The sequence below is a fragment of the Talpa occidentalis genome, unplaced genomic scaffold (assembly GCF_014898055.3).
Source record: "Talpa occidentalis isolate TD23 unplaced genomic scaffold, MPIMG_talOcc4v2.1 talOcc4.13, whole genome shotgun sequence".
Classification (NCBI taxonomy): Eukaryota; Metazoa; Chordata; class Mammalia; order Eulipotyphla; family Talpidae; genus Talpa; species Talpa occidentalis.
In genome coordinates this window covers 93,622,646-93,644,828 of record NW_023601322.1, presented here as the reverse complement: position 1 = coordinate 93,644,828, position 22,183 = coordinate 93,622,646, and the positions used below count along the sequence as shown (strand labels likewise).

Here is a 22,183-nt window from a genome sequence, read left to right as displayed (position 1 = left end):
AGGAATACATCCGTACAGATGACTTGGTTGAAAAGTCAGGTTTTTCCATAAAGGAAAATTGTATCTGACATTCAGAAAAATGATGTTAAAAAAAGAGCTTGTCTTACCATCTGCATCGGGAGTGTCCTCTCCAAACACAAGGACTTCTTCTAGTAGATTATCTAGTATCTTGAGATGTCCTTCCCTTGAATGTGTTTACAATAAGCCTTCTGGTTCACCCATGTGAAATAATACTCTTTTTATTCATTAAGATTGTTATCTTAGTAAGTAACCCCCCAAATTCTTAGTAAGGAGGAGAGTCAAAAATGAGAAACGCTTCTGGAAACCATAACCACATGTGGAATAATGAGTGGAGCGCATACTGGAACTCAGATCAGTGCATGCCAGTATTCACATCTCAATTTAAAACATAATGCTGTAAAGGTGTTAAGCCGATTTAGTTGTTGCGAATGCGAATTTGATTGACATGGACAAAACAGATTTCCACTGGTTACGGAAAGCTCTGCTACTCGGTTTCATTCTCTGGGTTAAAGTGAAACAGTGATAATTTAATTTTAAACACAACAAACAAAAGGCTTTAAATTATCCAGTGCCTCTTCACCTCAGAAGACGAGGTCTTTCAAAGCCCAGCTGTCTTTTCATAAGATGGGAGAGGGACTCTGAATAAGGTCTACTTCACTGTGGTCTAGCAACAATCCCTTAGCTCTCCTTGATGTCAACCTCTGCACAGCGAAAGGAGGAAACCACTGTTCGTCTCATCCAGAGCTACCATCATCAGAAGAGCTAAGAGCACCCGAAGCGTGTTCATTCTACGGCATCTGGAAGGCAGCATGCAACGCCTGAGCTACGAGACCACAGGGAGCAGAACAATGTTCAACAATGAAATGAGATCATCTCGTGTTAGAGACACACCGCTTGACAACTACCTTAACCAAAAGGAAAAAAAAAATGTTTTTTTTTAATATCTTAGAAAGCAAAAACAAACAAAATCCAACAACAAAAATATATATGTGTATCTATAGAGTGAAAGCAAATGAGAGAAACAATAAAGAACTTAAGAAGGGTTACAAAGAGTCCAGGTATACCAGCGCCGGGGTGGGAATATTTTCTTTGGGGCTGGTTACCACGTTGGCTTTGTTGTTTATCTGTAGGTATGCAGAAAATAGAAACAGAGACGCCTTAAACCCCTGGGCAGCCAAGGTCACTACACACAGCAGGTCGACATGGAGATATAGCCATGGGGCCAAAGAGCCACTGAAGGGGACCGTCAAAGACCCTGAGGCCAGACGGGAAGGACAGCCGGTTCTAACCTCCGATGGCCACGCACAGGTCAGGACCATGTCTGGGAGAGCAGAAGGTCAGACTGGGCTGCTCTGGCTGTGCCGCCTTAGCAGACAGACAAAGAGCTGTTTCCACGGAGCTCAAATCACATTTCAGAGTATGAAATGGACAGAATCCTGTTCATACTCTTCCAGATTCTGTTTCCCACCTTCAGTGAGTAACGAATAGATGCTTTTCATTTTCCCTTGAGCCTGAAGTCACACGGACTTGCTTTCTCTGCAAAACTATCACCACTGGCTCAGTAGGTGTCCAATGAAAAACTTGCGTCTGCTGAGGAAACGCAGGCTTTATACTGATGATCATGTTCTACAGAAGTGTTAAGCCTGGGTCTACCTTTAGAGAACACCCTGGGAGGCTAACTGTGACTCTCTGTTAATATTTGGAGTGTGACTTTTATTTTTCACACTTGTTTCACAGCAAAGAAGTGCTTGCTGTCACTGAACACTGCATTTCGTAATGCCCCACCTTTGCTTCAACATAATTGGGTTTGACTGTGAAGAAGAACTCATTCCCAGAATGAAGCCACATTGTAAAATCAACTCAGGGTCAAGAGGTATACCAGTAGACCCACACAGAGGACTTTTTGGTAGACAAATGGTGGCAAGTTGGAGCCACACTTGAGTTTGGGCAGTTCACAATCAAAGATGGAGAAGTAAAAATCTACAGTCATTTAAATGAATGTGTGGCAACTTACATGATGCGATTTAATACTCTGAAATAAAACTACATTAGCCAACAAATAGAAATGAACATTCTGAGGTACTACCCTATTTTTTGTATTATTACCTAAAGGAATACATCCGTCCCTTAGTACGGATGGACTGGAGGACTTGGAGAACTCACCACATCTAATGAATGAACATGGAGTGAGTATTCACAAGGAAATATACCAAGTTAACCTTTTGGATTTTCATTTTATATCTACAGATCCTATGAAACTAGCACTAAGAGGAAGACAGAAAGTCAAAGAAACTTAGGCACGTGCTATTTCACTTTTCTGCTCCTTCACATTTGTGGGATTATTTGGTATTGGTGTTACTGAAATAAGCTGAAACACTGGCCTTTGGCATGCAGGAGGAGAAAACTTGGGTTCTTTTCTCATCAACCTACATTTTGCAGATCAGTAAATAGAAGTGCACAGAATTCAGCAAAGAAAACTGTGCAACAGCCTAGAGGCGGTAAGAAATAACCTACTTAGGAAGGACTGAACCTAGCGGTGCACACGCTTTCTGGTTCTGGAAGGGTGTCTGGCCAAACACAACCGATCTTTTCTACACGGTCAGAGGTAAGTTTGATTCCAATATTTACCTTACATCAGTGGAAACCAAGAGTGAAAGAGGAATATGCTGGCATTTTTTTGCTCTGTCGTGAAGAGACTTGCTTTTTTCTAGGAATGTGGTTACCAAGAACAGCTTTTTTTAGTGAAAACGTGTTTTGTGCACCAACCTTACTTTGCCTTACCTTGCACACATGCTGCCACAAGCCCCCTCCCCTACACACACACACACACACACACACACACACACACACACGGCTTCCTTCCCCTCCTCTTAGTGAAGGGAACCAAATGAGGATGTGCCTCAGCCACAATGTGGTCGTGGTGATAAAGGCAATGTTGAACAAAACCAATGCATTTAAATATCATTTTTCTGATATAGGAAAAAAAAATACTTTGCAAGGTAATTATAACATTACTTAACCAGACTTTCTGTGGAAAAGGTTTTCAATTAAGCGTCATAGATAAAGTTTGGGTTCAACCACAGCTGTCTTTTAAACAAAAAAGAATGCTGGAAATGTGATTTTATTATGGAAGGAGCATCCTTGCCTTAAAAAAAGAAAAAACAAAAATCAGATATTGAAGTCATACTCTGCTTACTTAAGCCTTGGCAAGTTGTGTTCCTATTTCTCAGGTGCGGACTCTATTCAATTTTGAGTTTAGTAACAGTTCTTCGAAAGGTGCTTAAGTAGAATGGAGCCACCGAGGGCTCCTTTCACAGTTTTACAGTGTTTCTGCACTCAGCAGCACGCCTATTGTGGTAATCAAATAGTGTTTTTTCCGTTACAGTCTCTTTTCTATAATTAGGCTGCTCAATTTCCAAGCGTCTGTCCCTGGGGAAGATTCCCTCTCTCACATGTGAACGCGGGGCTCTGCGATCTGAACACTAGCGCTCCCCCGCGGCAGCCCTGCGCTGGCTGCTCGCTTCCGTACACAAGGCTTTCTCATTCCTAAATGGGACTTTTTTGTAAGAGAAAAAAAAATCTGGCAGAGAGAGATCCTCACCATCATCTGAACACTCGACCTGGACTTCCTTTTCTGAATTGACCAGTGGACCAGTCACAAAGAAAAGAAGAGAAAATAAAAACCATGACCGGTTGAATGTTGAGTGTGCAAGCAAGGAGCACAGCATCACTGCATCTTTATGGAGGAGCTGTAAGTCGACTAGCAGAAGGAATTTCTGAAAAGGTTTCGTGCTACTTAAGGACAGTCACGAAAGCCCACATTGCCACAGAAACTGCAGCTGGGAAAGGTATTGCACACGCAGGAGACCGCAGCACTGGGGAAGTTCGGAACACCGCATTGGCACCGCTGTCACGTCGGGGCAAAGGCAGACGTGGCCCCGCGTGATTGGAATTCTGATACACTAAGCGTGAGGAAGAGAGAGTCACATGCCAAGGGCAGTGATGGGCACGCGGCACGTGCCAGCCTGAGGGGACTCAGTCGCGGGGGCCCCACGGCACTGGGATGCCCAAGTCTCAGACAGAGAGGAGGAGAGGCAGGGCATGAACGTCACAGGCGACACACGGTTTTCTATGTCATATTTTCGAAGTGACCTGACCGCCTGGACTCTGGGCCCAGTACACGTTAGCATATTAACTAATTCCCGAGAACTCTGAGGGCCCTTGAGAAATGCAGGCATCTGCCTTTGGAAGAGAAAGACAAGGGTTAAAGAAAGGAAATACTGAGGAAACACCCTGGAAAAATAAACAGAATGCAAATGCAAGGTCACATTCAACCCCAGGCAAACTTCCCTAAAACGAGACAGAATCCATAGAAAATAAGAGGGGCGGTTTTGTTTAGAAATACAAGGAAGTCAAAATAGCCTGCTGGGATCTGTCTTGGAAAGTTAGTGTTAATTGTTGAGAACAGTCACCTCAGTCATAGTGCAACGCCTAATGACGGAAGCACAGAAATAGTTAAGACCTTGATAAAATCTCCTTGTGCAGTTTTTTTTTTTTTTTTTTTTTTAAATAATGTTGATCGTTGATTTCCCAGACTCAAAGATTTGCTCTGTCTCGGGCTACACATTTCAGCAGCCTCTAGAACACAGCATAACTCTTCACAAAAGCGTTAGGTTTTTGTGTATCTTTTACATCATCATGAGATCTGGGGACCCGAGCAGAGAGATTTTTGGTTTCTAGAGCAAATGAAAGTGTCATTTTGTCATAATTACCGTAAAGGAGAAGAAACCTAGCTTTCCTCGGTACACAGTTACCAGCGCATCCCACTGCTTTATACTTCAATCTCCAGCTTTACAGGAACTATCAAAGACAAGCTGCAAAGGTCTGGAGTTAAATTTACCATTTTAAAATTATCCAGCGTCTCCAAGGCAGATGTGATTTTAGGCACACCTGTTTTAACTTACCTTGACTCCATCTGGTTTCTTCAGCAAACTCTTGGCTGCTGCAAAATGAGAGAAAAAGCAGGTTAGTGGGTGTCCGGAGAGACCCGCCAGGCAACAGTCAGCTGGTTTCTTTCTGCCCCTTCACTACCTGATCACACAGATGAGCGCAGCTGACAGGACATTGAAACACAGTATCGCTTTTCTTGGTTTTGCCACATCCAATTGAGAACTAAATTCGCATTTAGTTCATTGCGTATCATTAGGAATTTTGCCATTTTTGTTGGTGGACTTCATTTCACTCTCGGTTGCGAAAAGGATACTGGAACTTTAACTGGACTATGTTTCGTAATCCAGAAAGTTGATTTTGTCTTCAGACATCGTTCATTCACACCACAAGTCCACTGGCTGCGTCAGTTCTGCCAGGGAAGGCCTCTCTCCGGAGGTTTAAAACTCATTTGTGAAAATTTGCTCTGGCCAAATAACAACTTGTAAAAATACATATCTTTTGGACAAATTGAACGATACAATTTTTAAAATATTAACCATTTAAGCTGAAATGCTCTATGACTGACCTAGAGCAAATTTTTTTTTAAACATTTAGCATATGACTTTTTATAAAGCGGTATGAGTTTTCATGTTTCAAAGTGAGATCAGAAAGGCTTCAGCCACAGAGCCTTTTACATTGAAAACGTAGAGAATTTGATGCAAGATATAAAATGAAATGAAATCTTCAACAGAATCAGAACTCCTAATGCCTCTGGTCTAATGTGAAACCTCATCCTCTCAGAGGGGAGCTTTTCACACGCCTGTTCCTAGACCTTCCTGTGGGTGTTAAAAGGTGACGTCCTCTTAAAAAATGTACTTATGAATGGAACCAGAAACAGGGGCTAGATACATGAACCGTCCGCGTCGATTAAGCACACCCAGTGCAGGACATTCACAGATACAGAGAACAAAGTAAACGCTTGCTGGCTGCACAGGAGTTCGCCGTGTAAGTACATCAGCATGGGGTTCGGCTTATGACCTGTGGCTCTCTAGCGAGGCTACACTAGCACTACGTGACCGTGCAGGGCCTTACGTCGATTTGATTGGGGACATTATTTTGCTGTCACTTTGGAACAATTTTAAATTTCTTTCAAAGAGATAAAAGTATTAATTTTATTTAGTCTTGCGCAACGAAGCTACTAATTTAACTGAGACGGTGAGAGACTGTTGCCTCCATTTGCCTGGAGTTACAAAGCAACTGCCGCACGATTTACTTCAGGTTAATCGGTTAGGAAGCAAACTCAGAGTAACTGGAATTGCAGTAGCAAGCGAAGAGAAGGCAATGATTAGGGGAAGCAGGGAGCTGGCCTGGAGATGCAGAAATGTCCCTTGTGGTCTCTGTTCTCCTTACCTCACAAGAAATACATTCCACATAAAGGGAGAAAAGAAAAAATAAAAACAACTTTATCACCATATACTTATGGACACATTACTTTCAAGAGCATGGCTGGCAACGAAACAGCATGAACAAGGTACTCAAAACTAAAATACAGTATCAGATACAAGAGGTGACTGGGGCTGATGCTGCTCAGTGGGCTTTGAAGGGATGGACCGAGAACACAAAGTTTGTTTTTCATGCTGTGACATTCAGAGACAATCCAAAATCCACGTATTAGTCATGGGCTTTTAGTGAACACGATGATGAAACGGTGATGGCAGGTAAACGGAAAACCCCCACACGCGGCGCGGGTTCACGGAGGCCCGCTGTGGGCCTGGGAATGTATGTAAGCACACACACACACCCCCCCCCCGGGGACTGTATGTAAACACACACACACACACCCCTGGGAGTATATGTAAACACACACACACCAACAAACATACACACACACCCTCCCCTTGGAGTGTATGTAAACAAACACACACACATACCCCCCTGGGAGTGTATGTAAACACACGCACACTCACACCCCCCCCCCCCCCCCCCGGGAGTATATGTAAACACACACACATACACCCCTCTGGGAGTGTATGTAAATATACCCCCCCCCCGGGAGTGTATGTAAACACACACACACACACACACCCCTGGGAGTGTATGTAAGTAAACACACCCACACAAACATACACACACGCAACCCCCCCTCCCCGAGTGTATGTAAACACACCCACACAAACATACACACACACACACACACACGCACACTCTCTGTGCATTCGGGACTTTCTTTTCAAGTTCTTCTCCACGACACAGACCGCAGGACTCATCCTGGCTCTGAGCAGGTCACTGGTTCGCGGCCCGCAGCGGCGCCCTGTCTAGACAGAGTCTGTGTTGGCATCACTCGACGTGACGCTGGACTCCCCTATCTTAGTGGCCGCCGCTGCCGCGTGAACCCACACTTCATCAGACAGGTGCCTTGCCCAGGGCAGCACCGGGGTTTCCCGCCCCCGACCAACCAGACAGGGCACAGTCAGGAGCCCCAGGGGCAGCCTCACCCTGCAGCCGTGGTTGCCCAGCTCAGCGGGGAGGCCCCAGGGCAGCCCGCGCCCCCCAGGCGCTCCGGCCGTGCCCTTTGCTGCACTTGGAGCTCGCAGCCAGCGGGGACGCCCGCGCCACCCCCCACCCCCGGCCACCCCCCCTCCCCCGTGTCCCCACAGTGGCTGGCGAAGGGGGAGCGCGTGTGTCCACACGAGGCGTGCCCCAGCAGGACGGCAGCGCACGGAGAGAGGATGAGGGCGAAGGAAGTGAGCGATGACAGAGGGAGGAGAGCAGACATGGGAGTGAGAGGGGGGTGGACGGAAGCCAGAGGGGCCAGGCCAGAAGAGGAGGCGCAGACAGAGGCGGGTCCGGGCGTGGGAGCGCAGGAGCCCGAGGTCCGAGCAGCCCCACAGCCACCGGCGGGGCAGGGACTCAGGCCACGGGGCTCCGGCCCCGCGTGCCGGTGAGGTACTGGCTGCCTTTCTTCCGGGGCCGCCGCGGGAGGCCCGCCGCAGAGGAGAGCAGAGCTAGCCTCACACGTACCTGAGAAGTTCCTGGTGGCCAGCATCGTGGTCAGGATGGCGCCCTGCCGGAGGGGAGACAGACACCGTGAACGCGGCTCTGCACGCGTCCGCCCCCCGAGCAGGCCACTGGGGGGCACATCCCGGCCTAGCTGGACTCGGGGTCAGGGGCTGGTGTTCCGCTCTCCCGTTGCACGGCCCAGCCCAGGTCCCCACAGAGCTCGGCCCTGTCCCTCAGAGGATGTATTCCGCTGCCTCCAGGCCCAGCAGAGGGCATGGAAAGACTCTGCTGAATTCTTTTCCCGACACAGCCACTCCTCGCTCTGCCCTGATTCCCACAAGTACTAGGCCGTGACTTACCTTGAGTTTTCTTCTGGCGTTAAATTTCTTCAAGCAGTCGACCGTCTCCTGTCTGTGCATCATGGAAGCCACAGTAGAACGTTGCTGGAAGACCCCAAAAGGGAAACTTAGGTGAGAATGTTAATGCACCCCAAGGTGAGCGTGTAAGCACTGTTGCCCCCCGCCAACCCCTGGGATGTGGCCTCAGTCCCTAGTGGGCGCCTCCATATGATTTTCCTCTGCACACAAGTACCTCTTAGAGGGGGTATGAAGTAGGCACAGTGAGAACAACGGTCACGAGAGCAGTAATGGGAACATGGCCTCTCAGAACACTCCTGGGTGGACGGAGGAAGGACAGACCGGCCTCCGGCCAGGAACTGAGTATCATGTATAGTCACTGAACCCCCAAAACTGATATGTTATAACACATTGTTACTTAAATGAAAAAATTACTATCTGTAATATTTTCAGATTGTGGCTGACCAAGGGGAACTGAAAATCCAGAAGGTAAGCCCCTGGATCGGGTATGGGGGAGCAGGTAGGCATTACTGTAGTTTCTGGCCAAGTTCTCGGTCATCAGAGAGAGTTGGCCAGGACTGGAAGGAACATGGACAACGTGGCCGCAGCTGACAGCACCTTCCCGAATCTGCCTCCACAGGTCTTTACTCCCCTTTCCGTTGGACTGCCTTTCGGTGACCTACCATCCCCTCATATTGGACCCCCCCCCAGCTCATGCAACTTATTCCAGACGGTACATTTCCCCAAATTTCACAGTTTTTCTTAGTTCTTCTGAAGTCTACTCTGCCTACTACCCACAGTCTGTCCCGGTTGTAAAACTTTACTCCTGCTTTCCAAATTTTTTGAGAGCTACTGAATGGTGAATACATTTCGTCAAATCCTTCTTTCTGGGCCATATTTGGTCCTGGTGTCATTTCCGTGAGTACTATCCGCAGTGGGAGGCTTATTCATCCCTGGTGTTACTATAAGCGGGATCTATGCTCATCAAAGTTTGCTACTCGAAATAGCATTTCCACCACTGAAATACAGTCTGTGGAATAGCTTGCTAATTCATTCACTGAGTTTCATCTTCTCCTGCAAAAATGCTCAACACATGTGAAAAATAATCGAAAGGAGAGTGTGTTTTCCATGTTAGCTGCGGGGCTACCTGGAGAGCTGCCACTTACACAGATCCACGGGTGCTTCAGGGCCTCCGAGGCGGTGATGCGCTTGGCAGGGTTGATTGTCAGCATTTTATTGATGAGGTCTTTGGCTTCGGGGGTCACTGTGTCCCACTCTGGTGACGGAAACTTCAAAAATAGAAATGTAGAAAGGGCTGAAGCAGTAGATACACTCAGTGGAACAGCGAAGACCCAAATACGTTAATCCTTTCCTGAAGTCGTTTCATTAACTTTCTTTTCTACAGATTAAATTATATCTAGCTACATCCCTATATTATATAGTTACAGGTACTGAAAGGTAATAAACAAGGGACAGACATGTATTGCCTATTCCAGATAATGAAGCCATTCTGAGAATGAAATGTGTGCACAGAGGAGCTGTCAGTTACTTGAAAAACCCAAGACAGGCCGAGAAGCAAGCCCCGGTTTCAAAGGCAGCATCTCGCTCCCCCACACCGGCTGGAGTGGGGAGGAATCGGAGGTTGCAGGTGCCTCGGAAGGATGCATGCCTGTATTACCAACGCCAAGTAGATAGAAGTAAGTGGTGGACGTTGGTTGCTTCCATTAAGGATATGTGCAATACAGAGACTCAACAGAGGGTCAGGGAAAAAGGCCAAACCTGGCCACAGGCCTGAGGCACACAGTAGAGCAGGAGAGAGGGTGGTCAAGACAGGGAAGGGAAGAACACAAGGGGCTCCTCCGGAGGGAGAAATCAGATACTGTCCACACATGAACAGCACTGTAATAAATAGAAAAGGTAACAAAAAAAGTAATCCATTTGTGCACCAAGAACTATATCCTGTTTCCTTCTGTAATTATTTTGGTCACTATGCACCTTCACTCAGAGAATTAGCAGCTCCAGTAGAAACAGGCTTACTCCACATTAGTGGTCGTGAAACCTTCCCCAGGTTGCATCCTGCACCCCCGGCCTGGCTGCCCCGAGCTGCTGCCTTGGCCTGTACCATGGTCCCAGCTACGGCTACGTCATTAAAAAGCTTGTCAAATGATTATGTCAGCTACGATGGAATGCTTCTAAGTTAAAAATACACATTTCAAATTCTCATGATAAGCCCATCCATCTAAGCAGAACATTTTAACAGAAAAGCATTGGGTTCATGACACATGACAGAGAAGAAGACAGATTGTGTGTATGGCCTCCTCGCTTGCATCCTGAGTGTAATTTGTGCACAGAAGGTGGACCCACAACTACCTGCTACTCCTCGGCCCCACATAAACACAGTGTGCATATCCAGGGAGGCCGGGTGGGGTGAAGTCTTAGAGGTGTCACCCCTATTTGCAAATGTAGTTAGCCAAGGATTGCTGACTAACTCACTGAGCACCAAGTTAAGCCATAAAGAGAAACCAGACAAGGTCTTCCCTCTGGGTTCAGAATTTAGCTCAGATGCCTAGTTCAGAGTGTTCTAACTGGAAAAGTTCTGGAACTGGGGTGTTCAAAGACTTTTCCTGGGTGAACCTGGCTCGTCAAATGAAAGCATGCCCAGCAGCCCAATGGGTAAACAAAACCTGATCAGTTCTGACAATATGGACTCATGTTCCACCGAATACCTATATCTCTGATACAGAATTTTAAATCACTGGGCAGGCATTTGGGAATATAATTCAACTAGCAGGTAGTAATTACTTCCACTGTGAAAACCTTAATCTTTGTGTCTTCAAATGCACATTGAGCCAGGTCCTTCCTCAGTGTCTGTCAACCATTTTCCTTTTAATCTTAGGAGATAGTGAGCTGAAAGAAAAAGGAAATATATTTCCTGCATTATCTTGGCTTTCCTAAGAAAGAGGGCAATTGTTGAGAACTATGGCTGACAGAGCAATGAAAAAAAACCTGTTTCCTGGTCATTAACGCTTAAAAAGCAAATCAAGCCCTCAACCCAAGCTCTGGGGTCATTTACATACATCGTACGCTCCAGCCTTGATCTGCTGGTAGAGTCTGTGCTGGTCCTCGTCCCAGAACGGGGGGTATCCCACCAGGAGGATGTAGAGAATGACACCTGTGAGGAAAGCAGAGGCACGTCACTGCCGTCACCCCGCAAATGCAGCTCACCCACCCAGAGACCAGCCACACCCCTGCAAGTAAGAGAACCGATGGCTACACTTTGGGGAGATGTCTTCTGATCCAGTCTGAAGCATGGCGGATGCAGGGTGACGGCTCCTCCCCTGTGCTCAAGAACCCTATTAATAGGTGGGGCACAATGGACTCAGGGGTTCAGCGACTTTACTGAGCCACAAGCAAGCCTGCACGCCACGTCTCCTGAGGTTTTCCCTGTAAGGTTTCCACTCGGCCCTGCCTTCAACGTCCCCTGCAGTCACCCTGTCCCTGTAGCTGTGTATCTTAACTTGATTATTTCACATGTGTCTACTAGTGAGCCTTTGCCTCACACATGTTTCCGACTGTGCTCTCCTTATAACCCTAACATTGTACCTTTTCCTCCCAGATCACAGGAAAAAAAAATAAAGCTGTGGGTCTTCTCCATTCCCCATAACTAAGACACTGAAATTTTTTAAAGCCAAGCAAAGCACCTTCATTTCTGATTTCCCTGTGGGGTGAATGGTGCAGGGCAGGTGATGTGACCTGCCAGTGCGTCATGATGTCCACGGTGGCGAGTGACCACCGCCTAGGCGGTCCACGAGGGGCCGCAAACTAGTCCAATTCCGTCACACCTGGGCACTAACTGCTTAGTTCGGCAACTCTTGGGTTGTCAGAAAAGTCATGGCATATTTTCTAGTGCCATCTGCTGCGAAAATGAGTCATGACTTTTCCTAAGCCCAGTATTCGGTGTCCCTGAGGTGCAGCTCACCTATGAAAGGTAGGCTCACTGACCCCTCCCCACCCCACCCCTGAAACTCACTGACAGCATAATGCATGGGGTCCCCAGCAGCCTGCCAAGGCGGGGGTTTCTGCGGTCCTCTCACTCTCACGATGGATACTTGGGCTTAAACTTTGCCGGGTCTGACTTCATCACTGTTCCTTTTCTTCTATGTCTTCTGTTTTGTCTCACCTTGAACCCGTAGAAGCCTCTTCTAGTTGACTCCCGAGTCCTGCTGATACCAACTCTGTGGCCTTGACAGTTTCCCTTCCTTCTGATCTAATCAGACACCCCTGGCTCATCTGTCCTCCTGATCTGGACTCGGACTCCATCACTTGTACCAGGATTCCTGGCTCCTTACAGGGTGAGGAGCAGCTGCAGAGTGAGACTGGTGCCTCGGGGCTCGGGGGGAACTACAGGCTTCAAGAAACTGAAAACTGAGTAGGGGCAAAAGTGAAGAGAAATCGGGGGCAAGCTATAGCTTAAAAGAGATTTAGGGGAGCAAACTAACGACAACTTGCAGGACGAGAGGGCAGATGGCAAAATTGCTGGAGAGCTGGTGATTTTAAGCAATTCTTACAGACGATAACAGTTTTATTGTCAAGCTTCTCATAGGGCCATTTTCTCTCAGAGATGAACACGAAAGGCCCCATCATACTAGTCACTCTGGTATGTTTCTGATTATCCATTAATGAGAAGTTACACTATTTTGATACAGTTGGTTCCATAAAACATGTGAATTTGGGGCCTCCCTGGTGGCGCAGCAGTTGAGCGCTGGGTTGCGAGGCTGTCCGCAGCCTCTGCAGCGCCAGTTCGATCCCCGGGCGAGGGTCCCACATGGCGCATAGACCTCTCCTGCCGGGTGCTGCTCCCCTCAGCAGTGTATTTCGTCAGTCTGTCTGTTCTGTTCCCCGCTCTGGCTCTGGTGAATTCTCTCACCCTCCCGCACTTCTAACTGTACCCAGTGCTTGTATAAATAAATAAATAAATCTTTAAAAAAACAAACATGTGAATATGGAATCTAAACTGGTCACCTGTGTATGTTTTTGTGCCTGGGAGAGATGTAAGAGGTGTTTGATTAACAAGTTGAGAAGCACTGATTACTGATTAGATAGACTGCATTATCAAGAATATTCAAAACTGATTAGAATTAGTAAAGTGATTAAACCTATAATCACATTAATGATTAAAACATTCTAAAGCCTGTTCTAATGAAAGAAGATGAAACAGCAAAGTTAGAACTCTGAGAAGTCAGTGGCAAGGGAATGGAACCATCCAGCAAGACACCTACTTCATACTCTGGGTACATACAGAGCACACTAGGAGCCTGCATGGCAAATGGGTGTGGTGTTTGGAAATGCACGATTACTTTTTACAAGGGGTAATATGGCTCTCTTCTGTCTAGCAATACCTTATGCAAAAAAAAAAATACAATTCAAAAAATACAGTTCAAAAATACAAGTACAAATTAGGCTAGTGCCTAATTCATACTGTAACCTACAGGGCCAGTGACAAGTAGAACAAAGTTCTGGAAGTTCAAAGGCAGCAGCATAGTAAGTTATTTTCCAGATGATGGTAACTACTGATGATCTGTAGTTTGGGTGGCAAACAGACAACCCTCCAGCACTAGGCAGATGCACATGTGGGCTGTCTGCCTGCAGGAAGCCGGCAGGCCCAATTTCCCGTTGTCAGTGGCAGGACTGACAACGGCTCTGCTCTTGCTTCGTTCATGTCTATCATTTACTTTCCAGGAATGCACTGGTTGTGTTCGAATTGCAAGCATGGGTCAGGCCATATTCTGTGTGAGATCACAAAAGCGAGACAAGGTGGTATTTAAACTTTCTTGTGTATTTCTAACCAAAAAATGGACAGATTTCCCTCAGCCACCGCACCAGCGTCATTTCTCTCTGGTCTGTGTCAACGGCTGAAAAGAAAAACCACCTGCTGTCAGACGTGCTCACAGCTTAATTCGCACGGAAGACGAGCTGCCAGCCTGCTAGCCAATTTGTTCCATGGTTTTGTTATCCGGGGAGTGTCATTTCACTGTGCGAGCAGCGTCTGTCCTTCAAAAGGAGTTGCCGTTCAACTGGCAAGAGCTAGTGATGACAGGGGGCTGAAAAAAGAGTGTCTCACGATACGCCATAACCTCAGAGCAGAGGGAGCACACGTGCATTGCTTCGGTGTCGCTGCAGCAGGAAAAGAGGGAGGTGCAGCCGCGATCAATACAGGGATCTGAGTGGACCAGGCCTGCTGCCTGAGTGAGGGGACAGACAGACAGATGGAAACCCCATGTCTAAGTCCACAACAGGGGCCCGGAAACATTAACACAAGGCAGGACGGGCCATCACGATGCTCCTGATCGTGGTCATTTCCCCTAAACAGTTGGCATTAGAAGGTGTTTTCATGGTCAGCTGGGACCCTGAGCCACGCACGGAAAAGCCGCACACAATCCACGCGGTCCCTGAGGACACGGAATCAGGGCTCCCCAGCTGCCACGGGGCCTCGCAGGGGGTTCGCCGTGGTGGAGTGGGTGGGGCCAAGCCACGCTAGACTCCACGTCCCCAGTCAGTCATTCCTGCCGCGCACATGTGGGGCGTGAAGGGGTGCACACGAGTCCGTGCAGGCATGTCCTATCACCTACCCATGCACCTGCGCAGCTCTGACCGGATTCAGGAATGTTTTCCAGCTCAGACAACGAGCAGAGAGCGCCTACTCTATTTTCCATCCCTCTTTTGTCCCCTCCTCCAGTCAAGAATATGGAAGCTCTTACCCTACAAGGCATCTCACCTTTCACATCAGTGAAACGGGCCTGTGCTTTCAAAGGGGAGCTAGAGCAGTGGCTAGGGACAATGCACACCGACAAAATCCAGAAGCCACGTGTGCCCACAGTGACAAAACAATCTGGAAACTGAGTTCGGTGCTTGGTGAGGCTGAACCGGTGTAAACCGGATGCGTCACGGCTACCAAGCACATCGCTGCCCGCACTCAGCTCAGGGCCGGCCGGGCCCGGCAGGGTCTACGCATTTTCTCTGTTGAGCACCAGGCCACACGGCGTCCACAGACCTAACATCAGCTTTTGTGGCTGCTTTTAAAGGTGCGGGCGTTCTGCAATGCCAACAAAATTGATAAGATAGTGGAAAAAAAAACAAACAGGTTTTAATGCAAGAACCAAATAACTGGTCTGTTTAAAGTATTGAAATGAATGACATGGGATTCAGGAGCTGTGGAGCTGGACCCCAGGAAAGTCTGCCGCAGAATCAAAGGCACGTGAGCAAAAACGGGCACATGAGCAGAGAAAGCAGGGACAGCGTTTTCGGGCCAGGAGACGTGGTCCCCAGTGTTCGGGTGCTCCGAACAATAACGCTGAGTCATCTCCTGAAATGTGAGGCTTCGGTCTGTCTCTGTCACATCTGGTGATGTGCAACACTCGTTTATAAAGCCGCACTCTCTATGACAACAATAACTAACACTTACTATACACCCCTCTTGGCAGCCCTGGGAGGCAAGTCCTAGTGATGCCTCCATTCTGCAGGAGGCGGCTGCGACCCAGAGACGCGTGCCTTGTGCCCAGCCATGCAGCAAGAGAGCAGAAGGGCTGGGTGAGCTTCCTTCAGCCCTGCTCACACCGTCTCCTACCTATGAAGCAGATGGAAGGAGGGAAAAAAAAAAAAACTAGGAAGGAAACAAGCAAAAGAGGAGGGATGACAAAACAGGTGGGGGGAGGCTGAGCCGCCCAGCGGAGGCGGCAGGTGAGGGAAGACTCCCCCGCTGAGCCCTGGCCCGCGTCCTCCTGCAGCTCACCGATCGGGGAATGCGCCATCCCTCCAGTACTCAAGGCCCAAGAGCAGCCCTCCACTTGACCACACTCAACTCTGTCCCCCACAAAGCCCATCGGCGGTGCCTGCCTCTCAGCACACTCTGCTTCTTTTGCATTCATCAGCAGGAGCAGATCTGTGATGGGAGCTGATTTATTGCAAGGGAAATAATCTGAGGTATCTGCCATCTGCACGTAGACCTCCATGAGGACATCTGCTGACAACAGACTGAAGCTAAAGGCAGGTAGAGCTCGCGCTTAGAAGATCTTCTCCACTGGCAGGGCAAAGACAGGTGGGGCACTCCTAAAACCTTACTTTTAACTAAGTGACAATTCCAGTCTCTTAGAATAATAGCTGTTCGCACTGCAAATGGCTTCACAAACTATCAACTGTATTTATTGAAATTGCACCCTATTTAATGCTCTTAGTATCCCAGGAGGCTAATATATTCCTATTTACAGGTTAAGAAACTCAGAAGTGATAAAGAGACATGGGGTAGCAGGTGCAAAGCTAACTCCTGAACCCAAGCGCTGGAACTCCAAATGCAGGGCTGCTCCCTTAATTGCCTCCCCAGCTTTGGCGCTCACTCTGAAAGCTCAAGACAGCTCAGTTTAAGATCAAACACCAACCTGCTGTTAATGAGGCAAAGCCAACATCACATATAGCTGAAGCCACACTATTTATAGATCGGGAGCCATGACGCCGTGCTGGGAACTCAGACTCCAAGTCCGTGCCCAGAACCCCAGAGGACAAGGATTCCGTGTCATCCTACAGGAGCCCTGACTGTGGCCTCTCGCCTTCTTGAAACACGCGTTACCACGGGAAGTGCCTTTAGACCTCAGAGGCGACTTAGGGTACTCATTTGCTGGGAGTTGGCTGTGAAAGGCCTCGCTCGGGGTTCAGTTCCCAGGGGACAGTCAATTCATTCTCCCTAGAAGCTGCCATGTCTCCCTTGATCCCTGTGCCCAGCATCTTGTGCTCACATAGCATTTGCCGTAGGAGCTGCCTGGATGAGGTGAGAGCATAAAAACTTAAAAGCGCGACCCCTCTGGACGTGCTCTGTGGCTCCTTCTTCAAAGCGCTTCCAAGACCAGAAGCATTGGTGCCCCCTGGTATCCCACCAAAATGCCAACCTCCCTCCTACCCCAAATACCTTTTGAATCAAAACCTCAGCAACCTGTGCGTGACCCATGACCCAGCCCTTCCTGCTCTGGGAGCCTCCGCTCCCGGGTGAGCATCTTCAAATGTAAAAGATAATTTTTTTAACGATAACAATACGAATGGCCTAGAAAATGTGCACGAAAATATGGTTCCTTACCGCATGCCCACATGTCCACTGGCTTTCCGTAGGGATCTTTACGCAACACCTCTGGGGACAGATATCCAGGCGTGCCGGCGAAACCTGGGGAAAGAGAGGCCACGGAGTCAGGGTCGGCCCAGCATGGAGCGGGCAGGCGAGGGGGGAAGCGTCAGAGACTTTCCCCTCTGGCTCGTCATGCAAGGAAGAGCGAGGCTCTGAGGGGGCCGACAGCACGAGACCCACTGCTCTGCACAGCAGTGCGGCGCCTCCTCTGTCCTGCCCGGAGCGCTGGGGAGGAAAACTCATCTCTTTTTCCAGATGTGAGGGCCAAGCTGGCGTGCCCTGTGGTCAGTCTGCGCCTCACGCCGCTTTAGCAGTTCTTATTCTCTTAACTTATGCGGGGATGAAACCTAAATTGGTGAATGAGATCAGGACATGTCACCCCAAAATATGCCTCTTTGGCATGTTGATTAATTGGAGCTGAAGGCGATGTTGATCGGCAGATGCAGGCAGGGATTTTAACAATGTTCTGCCCACATTTCCTGGAGGAAGACGCCCAACTTGCCCCTGGAGTATGAGGCAGACTCACCCTGCCAGATGGGAGGCGATGCTGAGGTGAATGGTGCAAACAGACCTCCCTGAAATACCCGGTCTCCAGTGGTCTCCCCACAGATTCCCTAGTCACTCCCCTTCAATCTGCACCCCCTGTCCAAACCCTCTTTTTCATCTCATTGCATCCGACCACTTAGCACTCTTGGCTAAAGCGGCATAGAAGCCCTGGCTCTAGCCTTTCTTTGGGGTTTCACTGCTTCCCTGTGAAGGTCTCTGTGCACCTAAACATTGAAGTATCACCAGCCACTCCAACTTGTCTGGTCTTTTCCTGGCACCTGTTTTTTTTGTTATTTTAATTCACAGGCCCCGGTCACAGACCTCAGAGGCTGGAAGCCAAGCCTTCCCCACTTAGGCCCGAAGAAAGGAAAGCGCACAGTTGAAGATGGGGTTAGAAACTTGCAAAAAGGGACAGTTATGGACAGTTTTGAAAGTGAGACAGGCTCTGGGGGGAGGGGGAGCTGAGAGTAACTGAAGATTCACGAGGAGAAGAAATAAGACCAAAATAAAGAGCTCGCAGTGTCCGAACAGAGGATCGGTGCGTCCTTCTCACTGGCAACTAAAGCCAAGTCTCAGGAATATGCAGATGAGTCTGCACCAAATAGGCATCAGGCAGACTTTCACCTAAAGAGATGTGTTAGGAAACTGGATGGTAAACATTGGATGGTAAAAGAGAGTTTCCCATAAATCAGGATGGAGTCCAGAAGGGCACACATAATTTATACCTTCAGTCTAGAGGAAACTATTTCTTATTTTTGCAAATAAGTTTTCAAATAAAAAAAATCCATTTAAAAAATACATCGAAAGTAACTAACTTCTCATGTGCAGGTCAGAGGGCAGTCCGAGGTCTTGGGCCAAGGTCTTGCCCTGCACTTTCAGATCCTTTACCATCTGGTTTCCCTTCATTCACCCAACACAATTTTTTCTACTGCTGAGAAGGGCTCTTGAAAATAGATTTCCCAACCTCACCCCAATGTTACTTTTTTGTTTCCTGAACCGTCTTTTTTCCCCCCTCTAACAGAGGTTGGTTCTGCATTATTTCCATCTTAAAGATCTTAGTTAACTGGAGAGCAGAAAGTGTTGATATTTGATCAAGACAGCAAAGACAGGGAAGTATGTGATTAACTGAGTATAAAACAAAGATAATTTTATACCTAAACTATTACACACCTTTCCTGGAGACTTACATGCTACAAGAACACCTTCGCAGTCATTCTTATTTAGTACAACTACCCCCTGAGCACCCAAGGGGGTCTGTACACCTAAGAATAATGAAGCCTGCGTCTACATGCATGAGTGCTAGCAGACAGCATATGGGCCAGCAAGTACTGAGGGCCAAACAGGTAAGGCCAGCACCAGGAGAGTAAACTCCTCCAAGCCTCCTCAGCATGGCAGAAGCTATCCCCAGGGACATCACGAGAGCTGGCCTTCTGCACAGATGGCACCGGCTTCCCACACTGAGAAACCATGAGGAGTACAGAACAGATGAAACAAAGAGAAAGCAGAATTACTATTATAAATGTATCCACTGCACTGTAACGCCATCAAAAAAGTCTTAATAGTTAAGAAGACGTAACAATAACCAAGCACAATAATTATGCCATTAAGCAAGACTATGTTATGTGTCTATTTTTCTAGCAGCACCAAAAAAGTGGAAATGTCACGTTAAGTGTAGGGAGGACCCAGGGATGAACAGCATTTCTGGCCAATATTCACATAGGTTGGGTTACGAAGACAGAGCAAGAGCACGTGGGAAAAATAAATGTGGGCTTGAGATGAGCATTAAAAAAAATGCCACACGTAATAACCAACTTTTACAATGTCTTAGTTTTCTTTTTTCTGATTCTTAACAGATCTCTTACATGTATTAAAATAAAATTATGCAAATACCCAAACTGTGGCATTACACTTCATAAAAATTCAGCTCTTTTCTTGTTAAAATGATAAGGCTTCCACCTCACCCCCTAAACACGGATACTACATTTTAAAAGATAAAATTAATCAGCCAAGTGCACCAGACTCTGATGCCAGGCAATACTGAATAAAAAGCAAGCCCACTCACTCATATGAAGACATGCTTTCTCTTCTAAACTCTAAAATATTTCTGGTGGTCCACCCAAAAGAATGGCAGCACCCCTGTCTCTTGTCCCCCTCGGCTAGTTACAGTGAGGCTTCAGTTGAAATAGAGCACAATAGGCCAAAAATAAAGGGGGATATGTGAATTCTCTTAAGCTTGAAAATCATCTTTCTACATATCCAAATGTGAATTTTCTGAGAAATTAACATGCACCTCTTCTAAGTCATTATTCAGCATCTGCCATAACAAGAGCTGACCTGCTGACAGCGTATTCTGAGAAGGGATGCTTAGTCCCCGCCGATCACTGTTTCTGTAGGACCAGCTTGCTCCTAGTGATGAATTACCACCACTGGAATTTTTGTGTATGTGTTTTTTATTTTTTTTTAAGTTGGGATAATTAATACTGCTTCCACTCACCTGACATTCGGTCTTTCCCTGATTCCCTGAGCTTCCAAAGGACACGTCTGTGGTGTGTTTACAGCGTGGGTGTGTCCCCACGTTCAGTTTAGTCTCAAGAAGCCCTGCGGGGTGCTCGTCGTGTAAAAACAGACACCGATCTTGCCAGATGCAAGGGGCCTGGCCAGGGTCACCTGGCACTTAAGAATCAGAACCCGTTATTAAGAATAAACTCCATTATTCTGATTCAAAAAACAGAATTTTGTCCCCACTGCACACAACCCACCCCCCCCAAGCAGCTGCGGCCCTGCAGCGCCGCTGGCCCGCACTGCTGCACTCGGGAGCAGCTGGACGAGGCCAGGCCATGCCCGCGTGAGCACCCAGCCCAGGGCGGGTGCGGATTCCACGAGCCTCGTCTTCCTCCTGAGACCCACTCATCACCTTATGCGCGTTGTGGGCAACCCCAGAGCAGCCCAACTGCCTCGCGGCCCGCCTCCTGCAAGTGGGGGCCCGCCTTCCTCTGGACAGGGCTGCACGCCTATTTCTACAGCCCACCTCTGGGCTGTGCTGTCCTTACACAGCGTCTCCTGAGCTCGGACCCCGTCCGCTCCGTGAGCTCTCCGGAGCTGGTCTGCCCCCCCAGCCCCGCCTTCATGCAGAATTGGAGGCGCAGCACCAGTGGGGAGTGGGGCCGGCTCCGAGGCTGGGGGGCCTCTCCGGAGGCCATGCTCCTCCGCGCCAAGCCCACGCAACTGTGGGTTCTCGACTCCAGGCCAGCCCTTCTAAAGGACAGAATCCTTTCCTAACTCGTGACCTACCCGTGTCCCCAATACACTTTTTACCTCAGGTGTGAACCGATCCCTCTGCTGTAAACTTTGTTACTCCCGGAGGAGGAAACACAGCGCCAGGCGCTGCGATCTGGCACGCACCCCCTGTCTGGAACGCCCCAGGTCCTCATGTGCCAGCGAGCAAACCCCCATGATGGGGGTGGAAGTGTGTCCCCACCCCCGAGTCACCCCCAGAGGCAGACTCTCACTCGCCCGGCACAGCGCGCGGGCACCCCCAGGCGGGGTCGCCTACATCATTTCTGCATCCCAGGCAACTTGCTCTGCCGCCTCTGCAGCAGCCTCGCTGCTTCCTGTTGGCTGCCGAGTCCTGTTCTTAGTTTTCATCTGTATCGACCATGCTTTTTCCCCTAGATACAATGATGGCTCTGAATCTCAACTTGCGGACCTCGCGCTGGGCCCTGGGTTTTGGTTTGCAGTGACCAGAAAGAGGCTTAGTCGCAGGTTAAACGGTAGGTCCAACCCAAGGCCAAGTTTCAGAGTGCTCAGTCCATGGGGGGGCGGGGGGAAGCTCATGCAAAGGCAGTGTGAAGCGTGGGAGGCGCGCGCGCGCACACACACACACGGACACACCCAGTTCTGAAACAGGGAACAGAGCAGGCAGCAGAACGAGAGCCTGAATGACACGCTGGCCCGGGGATGGGGGGGTGCACCTGCCATGCACCCACTCCCCTGACCTAGCTGGAGGGCAGAGGGAGCCAGTGACTCCTCAGAGCGCCGCGTGCACGCAGGAGACAGGCGCGTGCAGGGCCTGAGAGAGGCCTGCATGTGAGCCGGAGGGAGGGAGCCCCCTGCACCTCCTGCTGCTGCTGCTCAGAGGAAAACACGCTAAGAAGGGAAGGAGATT

The 22,183-nt window shown here is 48.6% G+C and overlaps 1 protein-coding gene across 9 annotated transcripts in view; it reads right to left on the bottom strand.

Annotated features, from left to right (window-relative positions):
- The window catches only part of CAMK2D (calcium/calmodulin dependent protein kinase II delta), a 259,262-nt gene that overhangs the window by 35,452 nt on the left and 201,627 nt on the right, over nt 1-22,183 (bottom strand). For 3 of the 9 annotated variants that reach the window (XM_037509537.2, XM_037509534.2, XM_054694549.1), the window contains exons 8-13: nt 17,428-17,511; nt 11,384-11,478; nt 9,473-9,595; nt 8,310-8,393; nt 7,972-8,014; nt 4,986-5,023 (exon numbers count right to left, since the gene is read on the bottom strand). In XM_037509537.2, the coding sequence (XP_037365434.1) occupies nt 4,986-5,023; nt 7,972-8,014; nt 8,310-8,393; nt 9,473-9,595; nt 11,384-11,478; nt 17,428-17,511 (467 nt within the window). Of the gene's footprint in view, nt 1-1,085; nt 1,146-3,481; nt 3,488-3,622; nt 3,656-4,985; nt 5,024-7,971; nt 8,015-8,309; nt 8,394-9,472; nt 9,596-11,383; nt 11,479-17,427; nt 17,512-22,183 lie in introns of all 9 variants that reach the window. The other 6 variants (XM_054694550.1, XM_054694546.1, XM_037509536.2 and 3 more) reach the window with 4 other exon arrangements.